The sequence below is a fragment of the Olea europaea genome, chromosome 22, assembly GCF_002742605.1.
Source record: "Olea europaea var. sylvestris chromosome 22, O_europaea_v1, whole genome shotgun sequence".
In the NCBI taxonomy this organism is placed as follows: Eukaryota; Viridiplantae; Streptophyta; class Magnoliopsida; order Lamiales; family Oleaceae; genus Olea; species Olea europaea.
Window position 1 is genome coordinate 223,286 of NC_036258.1, and position 16,060 is coordinate 239,345.

The following is a 16,060-nucleotide window of genomic DNA, read 5'->3' on the forward strand; positions in this document are numbered from 1 at the left end:
GGAGGTGGGGGGGGGTGGGGGGGGGGGGGGGGGGCTGCGGTTTTAAGCACTTTAAAGTTTGGATGCTTGAAATTAGTGCCCTTTGCATTCTTCAAATTGAGTCCGCAGTCAATAAATATAAAGCACCTGAGATTACACTTAAAAACTGCAGCGCAGTGAATAAATGTGATGACTTCATTTTCTGGGATCAAAAGGGAGATTGGCACAGGGGACAGGTTGATTTGTGAGAAGTTGAAAACCACTTGTAGAGGCAGGCAGAATGGAATTTATGCTTGCAGGTCTTGCAAGCAAGGCGAGGCAAGCTATGGTTGGCAGTGTGGATGACACTATAACAGATAGGGCACTCTTCAACACCTTCAAATTCCTTGTCAAAATTGCTCTTCCATATCCGTATTGCTTCAGCTAAGGCTCCATTCTGTACCATTCACACACATCATCAACCTCCAGATTTCAAAACAGAAATGTTCAAAGTAAAAAACATGGAAACAATGCTGAATATTTCTTGGCATATTGGAGGACCATGAAGTTCATTCTAATCAATGTTTGCAGTCAGTTCAAAATTTTCATGGGTGTGAATAAAAAAAACGAAATCAGACATGTTCAACACATACTCCACCACCAAAAAGATCTTGCACTTGCAATTTTCCCGCAGATTAATACAAATTGAATACTATTTTTAAATGATATACAAGTGGTCCACTCTAAAAAGATTAAGCATTTAGATAAAGTTGTTCAAAATGGTATTAGAACAAAAAAAAAAAAAGAAGTTCAAAGAAATAATTCAATCCCTTTAAAGCTCAAACAAGCAATCAGATTCCAGGATTGGTGTTATCCAATGAGCAACTATCTTGAGCTGGCATGTCAGGTGTAAATCCCACATTGATTAGATATGAAACACTACCCAAACATATAAGAGATTAAACTACTCGTAACCAAGTCGACCTTTTAAGATGAAAATTGAAGTCATATACGTTACTATGGCATGCAAAGGTCCTGAATTAATTCTGACTACCACCCATTTATTGAAATTGTGCATGTTTCAAGCTTTGACGGAAAAAATGAGCCCACCATACATGAGGGTACATGTTAAAGACTTTAAATGATATACAATAGCCTTCTCTAATAGCTTAAGCTTTAGATCAAGAATCTATTTCTTTTTAAGGGCTGAAAATCACTTATTTTGGCTTTTTAACCCCCTATTATATGGTGGTTCGACAATACAACACCATCGTTTACTTCAAAATGATTTTATATCATTTTTCAAGAACTAACCCACTTAATGGGGGTCTATGGACTTCACATCTATGTCGTAAAACCTCAATTCACTTTAATTTAATGAGGGGTACAATAGAAAATTTGATATAGACCGTATGGTGGGTGGGGGAATGGGAATCTCAGATGATCAATCAGGGATGGAGGACAAGAACCAGATAAATCAACAAATATCAAAGTTGATCTGTGATGCCCACATACAACAAGAGTAAAACATAACCAATTGATCATAAATTCTTGAATTGCATTAGTCTTACAGTGGGCAAACACTGTGCATAAAGTAGCACCCGAGCAGCAAGAGTTTGTCAGTTATACCTGATTACAAACAAACGACTTCATTGACATCAACCACTTTCTCTGCTTCAACTCGCTAATTCCAAGGCTCCTGGTACAATCTACATCTACAGGTCTCAGAGGGTAAGATGGAGGAAGACGAATTACTAGATCTATTCCCGTTTCATCCTTCGAATAGGTGGCCACAACCTCATTAGCTGATTTTCTCACACTAATTGAGAAATTTTCATCAGCAAAACTGGCTTTCTTGATCTGCATAGAGAAAAATAAGCTTCAGTTTTATGCTGTGATCACATCAAGTATCCTTATTGCAATATAAACTTAACGGACATTGAAGCATTGAAACAAACATCTCGTATCTTACATGATATTTAAGGTTCACAATATCTCTAGAAGGCTTGGAATCTAGCTATTTCTAGAGAGAGGATACCCAATGCAGAATGCTCAAGACACTATGAGATGATGGGGATTATATTCATGAAGCTTACCCTTGCAAGCAGGGAGGCTGTTTCCATGACATACAGATTTTTTTACGGAGTCAAAAAACAAGTCAACTGGAATTAAACTGTAATCAACAGCAAACAGGAATCATGTCACACACACCTGAGATAATTCATTTGTAACAAGTGTTGGGCTACACCATGCTTTCGTGAAAGATTCAACAGAAGATGAAGTAGAACGATTTCGTATGTCACTAAACCATCCACGAACATAGGCAGGAAGAATATGAAGCATCAAACCAAATATTCCACCAGCAAGTGAGGCCATTTTCTCTATTCCAACAGGCCAAAGTGACTCTATGCAAAACAATACTGATCTGTCCCTGATGGCACGTGTTGCAGCTGTGGCTGCTTCGGATACTGTTGCTGGAAGTTCTACATCTTTCCTTCTTGAGCCTGGCACCACGTACAATTCCAATTGAATGTGTTGGAGAAGACAATCCAGTATTACTGAATTGATAGAGTCTTGCACATACTGAACCATTCTTTCTCTTTCAGACGAAGTTGATGGCAAGGATCCTAGATGTGACAGAAACAAAGACCAAGCAAGAAATATGTTCACCTGTAAGTTTAACAGAGGCAACACAGCCTATGAGGTAATGTTACATATAATTTAACTAAGCAATCAACATCTCTCTTATGCAATGTTACCTACTCCTAGAGTAACCAAAACATTAAGACATCACAAAGGAGCAAAGGGCGGAAAGTTAATGCTCACGGTTACATATTACTTACCCGCTCATTTGCCACTAAATCCATTTCAAAGACCTCCTCTGGAAACTTTTCAAGCATGTGAGAAATTTCTTCCCTCAAACGAACATTTCCTTCAGAAGAAATATCAGGATTGTGAGGACCCTCGTTGTTAGACGTATCACCCTTCACCAAACTAGCAGCATCACATTTAAAAGCTGAGTGCATCACAGGTTCGGTTGAAATAATAACAAACGCCGCAAACTGCACAGGAGGAAGTGGTTTGCAAGAAAAGAGTAAAGCATACAAAGAGCTTATTGGCCCTTTACTTAGACCCCAAATCTCTATCGATTTCAAAGCTTTGTCTCTTGCATGTGAACTAGACTCGATGGCTCTTGAAGCTACTAACTCCCAAAAGTGAGGATGATCCAGGCGAGATGACGCAACAACAGACGAAGCCTCTTGGCAATACGAATTTGCAATGGCCTCAGCAACGCCGGTACTGAAAAATAAACGAAGAATACCTTCTAGAATTCGATCCTTGATGACCTCCCACCTCTCAATCCTCAAAGGGTTTGAATTTTCAGGATACTCTTTCTTTTGGAGTCCCATGAGGCCACAAAACAGAGAGAAGGCAAGAAGTGCATTTGTTGCGAGTTTTATGGGAAAAGGGTCTATGGTTGAAACAGCAATCTTGAGCTTCTTTAGAGTATCTGTCATATCATTGGAACTAGAACAGTTTGACACAGCATCATTCACATTTTCAGCAACTTCCTCCATCATAACAACAGTTGACTCAATCCAAAATCTTGACCGAGTTAGAACAAAATTCCAATCATCTTCATTGAATTCCTCCCAGCAATAAGCAACTGAAACAACCACTAACTGTGACAACAACCTCTGAACCAATGGCAGCTTGTTTACTACAGCTGATGCACCAGCATGCTGTCTCTGCTTCTCAAATAACTTGTAAAGAAGTTCTTTCTCCACAGGACTGATATATCTCTCTTGTTTTAACCCCTGCAATTGTTCAGTTGCTTTAATTGGGAAGCAAGATATAACCAACTGAAAGAAATCCTCCATATCTGGTAGAAAAAGTCAAATTGTTAATATAGCAAAGCCAGAATGTCGGATAACAAGAATGAACTGCATCAACACCATGGTGGCACATTATGAGATTTTTGCCATTAGATACCCAAAAAATAGATATATGCCTTAGCTTCGAGATATAAAGCCGTGGAAAACTACAATTCATTTCCCTTTATGACTACTACTATATAATCATATATTTATGAGGATAATTTAATTATAAGTGCCCAGTACATGAATGAAAACTAATTGTAGCTTGCATTTACCTTCTCCAGTTTGCCATGTATTCAATGGAGGGAAAGATACAGTTCTCTCAAGCCAGTCTACTACTGATTCGTGAAATTTGCTTTGGCTGTAATAATCACACTCGTCACTCACACTGGAGTCTACCAATCTGATGCTTAAGGGTCTTATAAGTATGCTCATAACAGAAGAAAGAATCCTCAAGCAATTCAAGTTCGTTGTATCACCAATGTAGAGCTTATCTAGAAGTGCATTAAAGAGCGATACAGCTTTGCCCTTCCCCCATATATCATCTTGAAAAAAAGTCAACAATAATGATACAAGAGCTCTCAAAAAGGGTTCCTCAATGCCCTGTACCTCATCGTATGAAGCAGGCCATAAGGGACTTAACCCAGTACCAGCTCCCTGGACAAGAGCACCATCAAGCAGAATGCTGACGATGGAATCCAGAAGGCAGTTTTCAGAAGAATGCTTCACATATTCACTTAGAGAAGGCAGAAAAGAGTGCAAAGCACTACCACCAAGCCATTTCCATGTACATAAAATTTCAGCAGCAAGCCAGGCTCGAGAAGAATACAGATTATTTGTTGGTAGGTCTCTAATAGGCTCCCCAGTTAAAGATGGAGAGGTAGCAGCAGCAATAACTCGTGCAAATCCAATTCTGGATATTAGTTTGTCAAGTAAAGCAACAAACAAGGTGTTTTTGGATGCCTGCAAATAAATTGTATAGGTAAAACTTAGCTTCTGTCAGTTGTACCCATGTTATATAATATATACAAGTACCGATAAACAGCTTTATTACATGTTCGGGAGTGCTTAATTTACTTGAAGTTGTGTTATGAAGAAACTGAGACAGCAAGTTCTGGTTGAAGACTTCACCGTGAATATACTAAGCCCTTGTTTGAGCCCCATTTTGGGGAATAGAATGAATTTTTGAATAGTGAATTGATGTGAAATGTGTAGTTAAAAAATAAGAAAAAAGTTTTAGATTTGTATGTAATATTATTTTATTGAAAATGTGTGGTGGAAATGATGTCAAAACACTGTTGAAAAATGTATTTTTACCAAATAATGGGGATCAAACAAGGGCTAAATAAGATATATCAGCAATATTATGGTTGATTTTGATTTGATTAAGAGAGATCACGTTGCTAAATAAAAGATCGGATAGGGTACACAGCATGAACTCAAGGTAAAGAAGAATGTGATTCTCATGCCCCAAGACTGTTCGTGTCAGATCATCAGTCAGCCAATTAAGGGCATATCTCAAGACATCACCCACAAGGACTCAAGGATTTCAGTTTTCAGTGGAAGCTTCATTTTTTGACATAGATGAGGATGGCATATAATCAGTTATCCCAAAATAAAGCTCGAAAACATAATGACATAGGAAAAGAGAAGTTCTGCAACATATAAAGGATTTGCCAAAGCAAGTACAGACAGACAAAAAAAGACCACTGCAATGTGTTGATTGAGTGGAATCAAATTAAGCCCTTTGTTTGTCTACCATTAAAATAGGAAAATGATTTTTGGAATAGTGAATTTTTGGAGAATGTGTGGTTCAAAATTAAGAAGAAATTTTGGGTTTACGTGTAAAATATTTTATTATGAAAATGTGTGGTTGAAAATGAGTTCAAAAATAAAGAACTTTGAAATAATGGTAGACAAACAGAGGCTAAGAAACGTCTCTTAGCCCTTTCTCACTCGAAAAATAAATAAATCAAAACAAAATGCTAGAAAAAATAACAATAACACTAGTAAAACTCACATAGAGAGGACCATTTTCAGCTTTGAAGCTGGATCCTAAACGATTATCTGGCATGATCCACAAAGGCCACCAATCATTCTTTGTCAGTAATTGCTCCAACAACTGCTGTTCCTCGAATTGGTCTTTACAGAAATATTCAAAAATGTCACCCATCCATTGGCAGCATAAAGATATGATTCTCTCATAATCTAATTTAGTTTCCATAAATATAATGCATTTTATTGACTCAACCAAAACAGTTCCCAGGCTGTTTCGATTATTTATGCTGAGACTTTCAAAGAACTGATTATATATCTTGCTACGAAAAATATGGATAGCCTGACAGAATGTCAATCTGGCCTCAATTTCTCCCATCTGGTTCTCATCCTTGGTAACACTTAACACGTTAAATTCCCAGTCAATGATAAATATTGCAGCTAATATACCTGAAACTAACTCGGTTTCATCATTCATAGTCTTCAGACAAAAGAAACTACCATTTAGAATATCCAGGGCAAAATGAGCCATCTCAAGCACATTAGTAGAAGATTCAAATCCCCGGCAAGAATAATTTCCCCTCTTACTTAATAAAGAACATATATTCTTTACCCAGATGAAACTAGAATCCAGCATGAAAGTCATCAGAATTCTAAATATTTCTTCATATATAAGAACCGATGTGTTTCTTGATAAGAAGGAAACTTTATCATCTTCTACTCCACCACCAAGAACAGCACTGCCACATAAGATGAAACGAAGAAAGAAGATAAGAGTTTTACCCATACACACAAGAAAATATATGCACACTACTAGAAGAATGAAATGCTCAATTACAGGATAGAGTATTTAATTTAGAGATGAATGAGAGAGATGCACAGATCACTTGGATAATCTCCATTGAATAAAGCATTTGGATAGTTTACCACCAAAAATTAACAACAAATTGATCCGTGGATTCATATTTCTGTTCTATGGGAAGCAAGTTACCAGTCCAAAGAAGAAAAATGAAGAATCGGTCAATTTATATCAAAAAAATAAATCAAACAGAACGAAATTGAAGCCACAGAATACTGAAAGGGTAAAGACACTATTTTAAAACGAAACTAAGGTGCTTGAGTTGAGCTTTAATATGGAGCTTGTGTAACATAACCTTCTCCAAAGTCTTCATATGTTCAAGTTTTAAAATTGACTAATGATTAGAGACTTCAAGATGGACCTTATCGTGTTCCAATCTAAAGGGAAACCTTTTTAAATTACTGTGCGATTCCAAAATGGCATGATAATTCTACAGATATTGACAGGTCAGAGACCATGCCAAGAAGTGAAGGTCGCAGGGATAATTCTCCAAACCATGCATGATAATCAGAAAGATTGACTTACTAAAACGCCAACAGATATAAAGCAATAGAACATACAAAGGGATTAAATAGAGCAAATCCCATTTTAGAGAAATGAGATGCAGTATGCATTGAATAGTTATAAATGACCTGCAAATATTTCAAGATATCACTATTTACGTACCATAAAAAGTGAGCATCAGACTTCCTAAATGGAGGAAAAGAATGGATGATAGAGAGAGCAGCTGAATCTAGAAGCTCATGATGCCATTCGTATGAGCAGGATCCTTCCAGATGAGCATGCTTTCTAGTTCTCTCCCTAACCTTCTCTATCAACATAGCCAAGATAGATATTTTGTTGTTGTCCACAGTTCCAGGAGTAACACCCACTTGTTCTGAATTTATTAAATACATAATGATGGCATTCCACTGCTCTGAGAAGCACTCTTCATCAAGTAATGCCAGCAAGAGGTCTAACCGAGATGCATTAGGACCAACTTCTCTCAAGCACGAGGGAATAATCCTCTCGTTGAAATATTGAAAAAATTCTCGAGTCCCCAAATCAGCAGATATAAGACCTTGAATAATCTTCTGAGGCCCAAATACCGAAACAGCAACCACGATAAGTCTCACTGAATCTGGTGAGTCCTGGTGTAAACGGAACAAAAATAATTATGAAAGGATGTAATGATAGCAAACTATAACATCCGTGACATAAGACCGAAGAAAATGACTTAATGATACACTAAGTGGAGGAGAAAAAGAGATCCCTCTTTATTTTTTTCTTTTTTGAGATGAAAGCAACAAATAGTTTCACAACTGCACAGCTCTATCACATTATTTAAATGAAACAGCAAAAGGCTAGCAAAACATTGTGGATAACAGCAAAAGAATAGTAAACCATTGTGGATATCATTGACAACTGCTCAAGATACAGGCAATAATAAGAAGGGCTCCTTGTTTCAGATATATGGTACAGCTAATCATGACAAAACAATATAAATTTTGGACGAAAAAACTAGAGAAAATTTTAATCAGTCTAATATTTTTTTTAATTTATGTATGAATTAATTCCAGTAGCAAAACTAACTTGAGATGACACAAAAGCAATATCAGACAGCAAATTAAGATTAGTAGAACAAAATTAACATAGCACTAAGGAATTCATACTATTTTACTTCTTTGATTTGTAGGAAAGGAAGATCTAGTTTAATTCCACACTGAAATGGACCACTATTGATGACATTTACTGGTAAATCTACTCAGTTTATTCACAGAGAGATTTGCTATGCCCGCCAAGAGGGTCATTTCAAATTTAAAAGAAATTATGCATTCGAGCAACAATGATAGCAGAATAAGTCATTTTCTGAAAGGAAAAAAATACCACGCTCAAGGGTCGATGGCACTTCAAATGGACAGACCACATCAAGTGCAGACTTGGAATTAAGAATTAAGCATCCAGTTAGATCATTCTCATGCATATGAAAGCCACAAGTCTTCAGTTTACTCTTTTAAGTATGAATTCTTTCTTCAAGAAAGCCATGTTTCTACATAAACTAATTCTATGTCGTAGCAAATTTAAAAACAGAAAGCAAACTGATATGAATTGCATGGTTTATCATGAATGTTCTTTTGCCCTGTGCTATAGTTTAACTAAAAAATCTTGAATTTGATAGTAAACTACGACACAGGACATGTAACAATCCAAATGGATTCTTAACGCATAAAAAGTCCATGAACCAGATGAACACAAACTAGATAATCGTAAAAAAAAACTAAAGTGTCAACCAAAAGTCATATACTATAGAAGATCTTTTCACATTCACATGGTCCTTTAAATTAAGTAGGCAATATCAACTCATGGAAATCCCTGTGCCTGCACAATCTCATATTGTGAGTAGACAAGTAACAATGGAATTGATTAGTAAAAAAATCATTAAAAAGTTTGAGCCAACGCACATAAAAGATATTTACTTACAATCATAAACCTCGACAACCAAAACAGAAAAATTTCTGTAGCTCATCTGCACTCTTTACATCATTCCATAAATAAAAACAGAATAAACACCCGATAAATAGTTATAACCCCAATAGCATTTTATTGTAGATGTGGATCATGATGATAATTCAGTTTTTGAACAAATGTTAGACTCAGATGTTCTCAAGCAATCCTAGGGATCCATTTAATGAAGGATCCCAATACTTGAACAGGAAAACTAGAACTCTTAACATTATTAACATAACCAAATAACCTCACGTTGAAACTCCTAGCTATTGTGCAAAGTATATGTTAGAGTAAGCCAAATGTTAACGCCTAAATCATTTTTACTAACCATCGTAAGAGCTTCAAAGTTGCATTCTTAACTTACAGATGTTTCAATGACTGGGAAAGACTCTTTCAACGTGGGCCCCAATAAATTAACCAAGGGCCATGATTCACCCTTCTGTACAGCATGTTCGTCCAGTAAAATTAAAAATTTGACAGCCCATTCTACATTTTGAGAAGAGCGCTCTGTTTGCCGAAATAGATCCAGACAATTCCCTTGAAATGTTGAACAGAAAACCAAAAGCAGATCATGTTTCAGGCAATGGATCCCTGAAAGGATTCTGATGATGCATTTCCCAAGATTTTCCTCATAATCTGCTGGATATTTGACATTAAATGTTTCCCTTGACTCCTTATCAACAGGTTCCGTACTACACTTGGATGAAGAGATAGTAGTTTCAGAGAAGGATGTGTCCTGATATTTAGAGCTGGCTGCCAGAAGGTACTCATGCCACAGAAGACCTATTACTACCGTATCAACAAGAGTACGCTGGAAGCTGTAAATGGCTTCTACTCCATCACAATATCTGATACCAAAGAGGAGCAAAAGTAGCCATTATAATAACCAAAACTAAAATAAGATTTAAGCAAAAACAGTAACCACAATAAATGTATGTATGCTTTTGTGTGTGTGTGTGTGTCAGTCTGTGTAAAGTACTCAAATTGCCATCTAACTCAAGGAACTCATACCTAGAAGCATTTCTTAAAGTCCAAAGGAAACATTCTTCCAAGCCCACGAAAAATGCCAGTTGATCCCCGTTAGAAAAGTAAGACAACTTTCTCCCTGCCCACAAATTCTGGAAAAATTGCAGGATAAATTTCTCTCCTACAACTGCTTTTGGAGGAATTGTGTCTAAAAATAAAACTAGAGCTGGGTAAGACACTTGCTGAGATCCAAAACATCCATTCTTCAGAAAATCCCATAACCGACTTAGAATAATTTTTTGAACATTCAAGGTAGTCCAACTGTCTGGATATGTTCTACTAAAGATAAGCACTGTTTGCCACATTGATGAATGGCATGCTGGATTCCTTTCCTGGAAAGCACCAAGTATAGTCACAGCTAGACTTTTCATATCACCTTTATTTACAACATCAGGTATGTTTTTTATATAACTCCTCAGCACTGAATATGTAGCTGAACGGATTGCTGGGCTTTGAGACTTTAGAAAGTCTAGAAAATATTTATGAGCGGAGAACAACTTCTCTGCACTAGAAACAGCCACATTCATAGCCCTGGCTTTCACAGCATGCTTTGATTCACCTATCATGTTGTCCAAATCAGACCTTTCAAATTGCCCAGATACAAGAACATCAAGCAGTGTTGCCAATGCCAGTAATGATGAGGAAACTACCTGAAACCAATTAGAAATTATATAAAAGCACTATAACACAGGAAGAGGATAAGATAACCTCATAGGGAATTAAGGAAATTATAAGACAACAGATCTGAAGAAAACGTGTTTAAACATACGGATTTTAATTTGAGGGTAGGGATTTTTGGAATCATAAAACAAGAAAATTAATACATTATCAAGCATAAAACATTTCAAAGGGTGAAAAGAAAGGGCATGTATGAAACCATAACATTGATTGCTTCACTAAATTTTCACAGCCATATCCATTAGAGAAATTCAATGATCATGCAAAAATTCTGGTCACTTGTTCCTGTTTATCCATCTTGTATAAAAGTCTGGCATATAATACACAACAAAAGAATAATTCAAACAATATAATAATTGGATAATTACACCCTCAACAATCACCTGTTGATGCATCTCTTCCAATTCATCAGATGCTATTGTTTTATCTGACAAACTTTGCGGGGTAAGCTTTAAATTTTCTTCTATATACAAAAATATCTCAGCTGCGTATAACATTAAGGCATCTAGCCTTTTCTCCTGAGCTGGAAACGCCGTCTGTGCCATAGCATTAAGATATAAAGTTAGATTAAAACTTCATAATTTTAAATGCCTATTTATGGTACAAATGAAACGTATAAAGTTTTTGATAACATACTGAAAAATGAAAAATGATACAATTAATATCAATAACATTAATTGAAAGGAAAAACAAAGGTCATAACATATAACACATGCAATAAACCGTGATATTGAGACACCATGCAATACTGCTGTCTAAGCCGAAATAAAGGTAAAAGAATAACAAGTTATCAGCTTCCAACTCAAAAGTGAAGATGATAGAACAAATCTCTCCTCAGTGACTCAGTCCTCCCAACACTATTAATAGATCATTGCCAGAAAGGTATTCCCTGCAAACCCAGTCACCATAAATCACCTCAATGGATGATCTCCATCATTCATTCATTTCAGCAGGGAACTAAATCTGATTCTAAACATCTTTGGAGGGTGGTATATTCCAGGCACATGTGCTTGCAATAGTTACATACAAGTTTTTTATAATTCTCTATTTAATGACACTAGGAAATTCAAGAAGAGGTAAAGAAGCTATTAGATTTTATTTAATTTTAATATGTCAGATTCAAAGATTTTAAGTGATGGTATACTCATCTCCTACTCAAGTAGTTATTTCATCCTATTACATGAGATTATTCGATCTTTCGCTGCATCTTCCCCAGTTATTTCAAGGGAAAATCTGAGTTCTCAGTTTCATTCTGTTGGCAAGGCTATCATGTTTTTCAATAATGAGCTGTAGGGTTTACATAGAACAAAGAAGATAGAAATATGACTGGACCATCATTTTCATTTCTTTATGGAATGTTATCTGTATGGAAGTTCACCATCCAAGTATTTATAACAAGGTGCAGCACAAATCAAAAGCTATTCCTTTTCTTATGAGAAAGATCTTATTAATGTATCGCAAAGGAAATAACAAAGAATACAGAAACCATAGTGCAAATGCTATCATTATCCAAAGAAATAAAAGCAAACCTGAAATGATCTCTTTGCAGTTTGAGAAACTTCATAAACTGAATCGAACTGAGAAAACCACCATGGTCCTATCAAAGGCTTTAGATGTGGAGCCAAATCTCTCCTACAATAAGAAAAGAATAACAAATATGTAAGAAAATAACCATATGTACTATAAATATTTGCAATTCAAAATAGTGTAAAAAGAAGTGCTTCGCATTTACATATTTATCAATATACAGGTGAGTGTTTGTGTAACATACTCATCAAATTAAGTTGACAAAGACTAAATTTGGTTCAGTTAGATGAAAATGTAACCTATACCAACTTCCTAATAAAAATTTTAGCATCAGGTTGATCAAAATTTACATGAGAGAAAATGAAGCAGCAAAATGTGATGATATCTTTTTGTTAAAAAAATACTACCTCTATTTTAAAACAAATGGGTGACCAACTTTATTTCAACCATATGATATTTCGGGAAATTTTTCTACATTCATTTATTTAAGTTTTTAATTCCAGGAAGTTATAGGTTACAGGAATTGCTAATTGTTTGAATTTTAGCATTATGTAAAAGATGTTATCTACAAGTAGAGTTAAACGAAATTTCAATTGGAAAAGAATAAGTCAACATGACCACAAAAGTGAGGCAATAAAATTATTAATTTTAGAAATGATGAGCCTATATAAGCTTCAGAGTTCAGATTTGTAATTAAAAAAGAATTATTCTGCTCATGAACCATGAAGTGGAAGCAGGAGCTACAGAAAAGAATCAAACCTACTCATTTGCATATATGACACTTCTTGACATTCTGGGGAACTGGTACTCAAAAAAATAATAATAAAATAAAAATAAAAGACTGGTTGTAACTTTACCAACTCATGCTCCTGGCACATCCTGAAGAGTCTAAAGACTATATGATTTTAACATAAATAATTGTACATATACATCACAGGGATAGAAGGTTTAAAATGAAATAAGCACGAACCCCACGGCATCGACAAGATTAGTCATGGTGTCGTGAGTTGCTCGTCGAACTTCTCTATTGTAGTCCAGAAGCAGCTTCCTGTATTCGAAGGCCTTGCAGAGGCAAGGAAAATAAGCAGTGTAAAAATGTAAACCAAGATTAAAAAAAAAGTCACTCATCCATTGCCTAGGCACACTACTAAATACTTCTTGAATTAACAATCTCAAAGAAGATTCCATTACATTTACGTAGTTTAGTTCATTTTATCAATTAACAAGTGAAGGCATGAAGATAAGCTTACCCACTGAGGAATTATTGGTACTATTTCCTTTGCAGTTTTCTGTTTGAGATGTTGAGATAGCGATGTCAAAGCTTTGAGCTGTCAATGAAACAAGAGTGAGCAAGCTAGACAACATATAAAAATAGTAGTATCCTCAGTCCAACCATTTTGCAACTCAAATTAGAGGTTTACACCCTAGAATAATTCTATCCTACATCCTAAAGTTCTTAGATGTACTTAAACAAGTAAAAGCTTTCATGGAAGCTTTTTGATGTTTGTCGAGTAGAGTGATACAAAAAACAAAAGGAAAAGGGAAAAAAAACTATGGATATAAGTAAGTTTTCACCCAAAGTGTCTAAGCATTACAATTCATTAAGCATTCGACCAGCCACACATAGCAAAAAGGTGTAATAATTCAATACGGAAAAATCGATCACATGGCATATTGTACAAAGCATTACCTTGGTAGTAGGGTCCTTGCGAGAAAGTCGCTTCAAGTGTTGTGCCATTTCACCATCAAGATCGTTCTTTGCCACCATGTGGATGAAAATATTGATATTGAATAAATCATGATTACGGAGATAGGAAATAAATTACTCGCAATAGTTTCTTTTTTCCAGCAAAATAGAAATAAAATTTACCATAAAAGAGGAGGCTTCTGGTGTTGATGCGAGAGAAGAGTCGACTCTTGAGCTTCCAACATAGCCACCGAAACCTACGGCGGTAGCACCTGAAGGCACTAGCGAAGCAGCCAAACTGCCAAAAAATTATTCAAAATTTTCATCTTTATTGATTTAAATTTCAAAAAGTCCAGGAAAAAAAAAAGAATTTGAAGAAAAGAACCTGCTGCTAGAGGGGCGAGACTTGCTTCTTGCAGCTTCTCCCTTTGGTCTCCCCATTCTTCTTCTGCTTTGAATTAATGAATTTATCACGATTGATTTTTAACCAGATGATTTTGTGTATGTTTTGACCTTTGATTTTGTACTGTCGGCCGCTGCGATTTCCGGCACGAGTTCAGCGGCTGAGCGAGGATGACCAATGACTCAATGCGATGGTACTTATAATTATCTTACGAGATTGCCCTTGTCAGTTAAATGTTTGAGTGGCCACTAAACTTTTCATCATTTCACGTTTTACTCACTGTACTTTATGAAGCATCCCATTGACCACCAAATTTTAATTCGTCCAACTCCATTACTCATTGGATGAAATTTGTCGGTAGACTTGCTTACGTGGTGGATGAAAAGATGATGTGGCAAGTTAAATGTCTCCAAATATCCTGTCAATTTTTGACTCAGATCCAAGTCAACCAAAAGAAACATGCCTCTTCCTCAAACAAAATAGAAAACTAATTCAACTCTGTGCATAGAAATCAAATTCTCCCAAAATCGATCACCAAACCCTTAAGCGAATCAATCTATGTCGCCCTAAAATTTCAACCATCAGAACGCTGATTTCAATTGAATCATTTATTCATTTCAACAACGTTGGGGCCAAAAAACCTAAAATTTCAATTGTCTTCTTCTCCGACAACATTGGATGAGGTAGGTGACCTGTAGGTCAATGTGTATTTGGCTAGGCTACTTGCTTTGGTTTTACCCTGTGATTTTTGTTGAAGGGGGATTTGCTTTGGTTTTACTGTATGGTCAATTGTTGGGTTGCGTGCTCTAATTGTCATAGCATATCTAGGGAATTCTTTTCTTAAGCATTGAAAGCCCTAATTAATTAATTCAAGATGTTGTTTTTATCTATTTTTAAGATTGATAGTTGTTAATTAAGATATGTGAGTGAGTGTGTGTGAATTGTTCATCTATCGGGTTAGAATGTCTTTATTTGAGATTTTTAATGAATAGGGTCGATCCATATTGAGCCCCGAGATTGTTTTCTACAACAAACATTAGTTTTTTAAACATTAAAGTGGCAAATTCCTTGCTTATTTATGCTTGGTTTGCATTAAACTGTAATGTGTTGTTGCTGAAGTGAATATATGATAATATTAATTCACTCAAGTATACTAACTTATAGTTATCTTTATTTTATTGAAGGAGAAGTTTCTTAAAGTATGTCATATCCTCGAATAGACTCTTCAGGTTTCTCTTATTGTCCCTCGATTGGTAGCAATAGAATTGACCAGCTAAGAGGCGCGGGATAACTCTCATAATTTCTTCTTATAAAAGAGATCGTAAGAAGATTGAAATCTAAGTATCATTCTATATTGCATGCAAGGTAACGAAGCAACTCATTAAAGATTTGTTGTGGAATCATCTCTGATTTATAAGATAAGAGAATTTTGGATGTGCAAACCATATGTTGCAACGATTAATAGCTCATCTCTTTCATGCTTCATAAAGCCATCTAGTACACGTATGAAGGATTGGATTGTTTCTCAACTCCATTATCCCCAGGTGTATCTGAACAACTAT

General features: G+C 35.8%; 1 protein-coding gene across 1 annotated transcript; it reads right to left on the minus strand.

The window, feature by feature from the left end:
- Positions 1-6: 6 nt before the first annotated feature.
- LOC111371261 (E3 ubiquitin-protein ligase listerin) lies at positions 7-14,676 on the minus strand. The gene is made up of 16 exons (XM_022993153.1): positions 14,481-14,676; positions 14,279-14,393; positions 14,099-14,164; positions 13,659-13,736; positions 13,379-13,470; positions 12,411-12,513; positions 11,265-11,417; positions 10,189-10,853; positions 9,542-10,025; positions 7,357-7,820; positions 5,857-6,571; positions 4,112-4,799; positions 2,802-3,841; positions 2,170-2,628; positions 1,588-1,818; positions 7-415 (listed from the first exon to the last, which is right to left on the minus strand). The coding sequence occupies exons 1-16, from the start codon at positions 14,534-14,536 to the stop codon at positions 188-190; spliced, it is 5,637 nt and encodes a 1,878-aa protein (XP_022848921.1). The 5' UTR covers positions 14,537-14,676; the 3' UTR covers positions 7-187.
- Between the last annotated feature and the right edge of the window lie 1,384 nt (positions 14,677-16,060).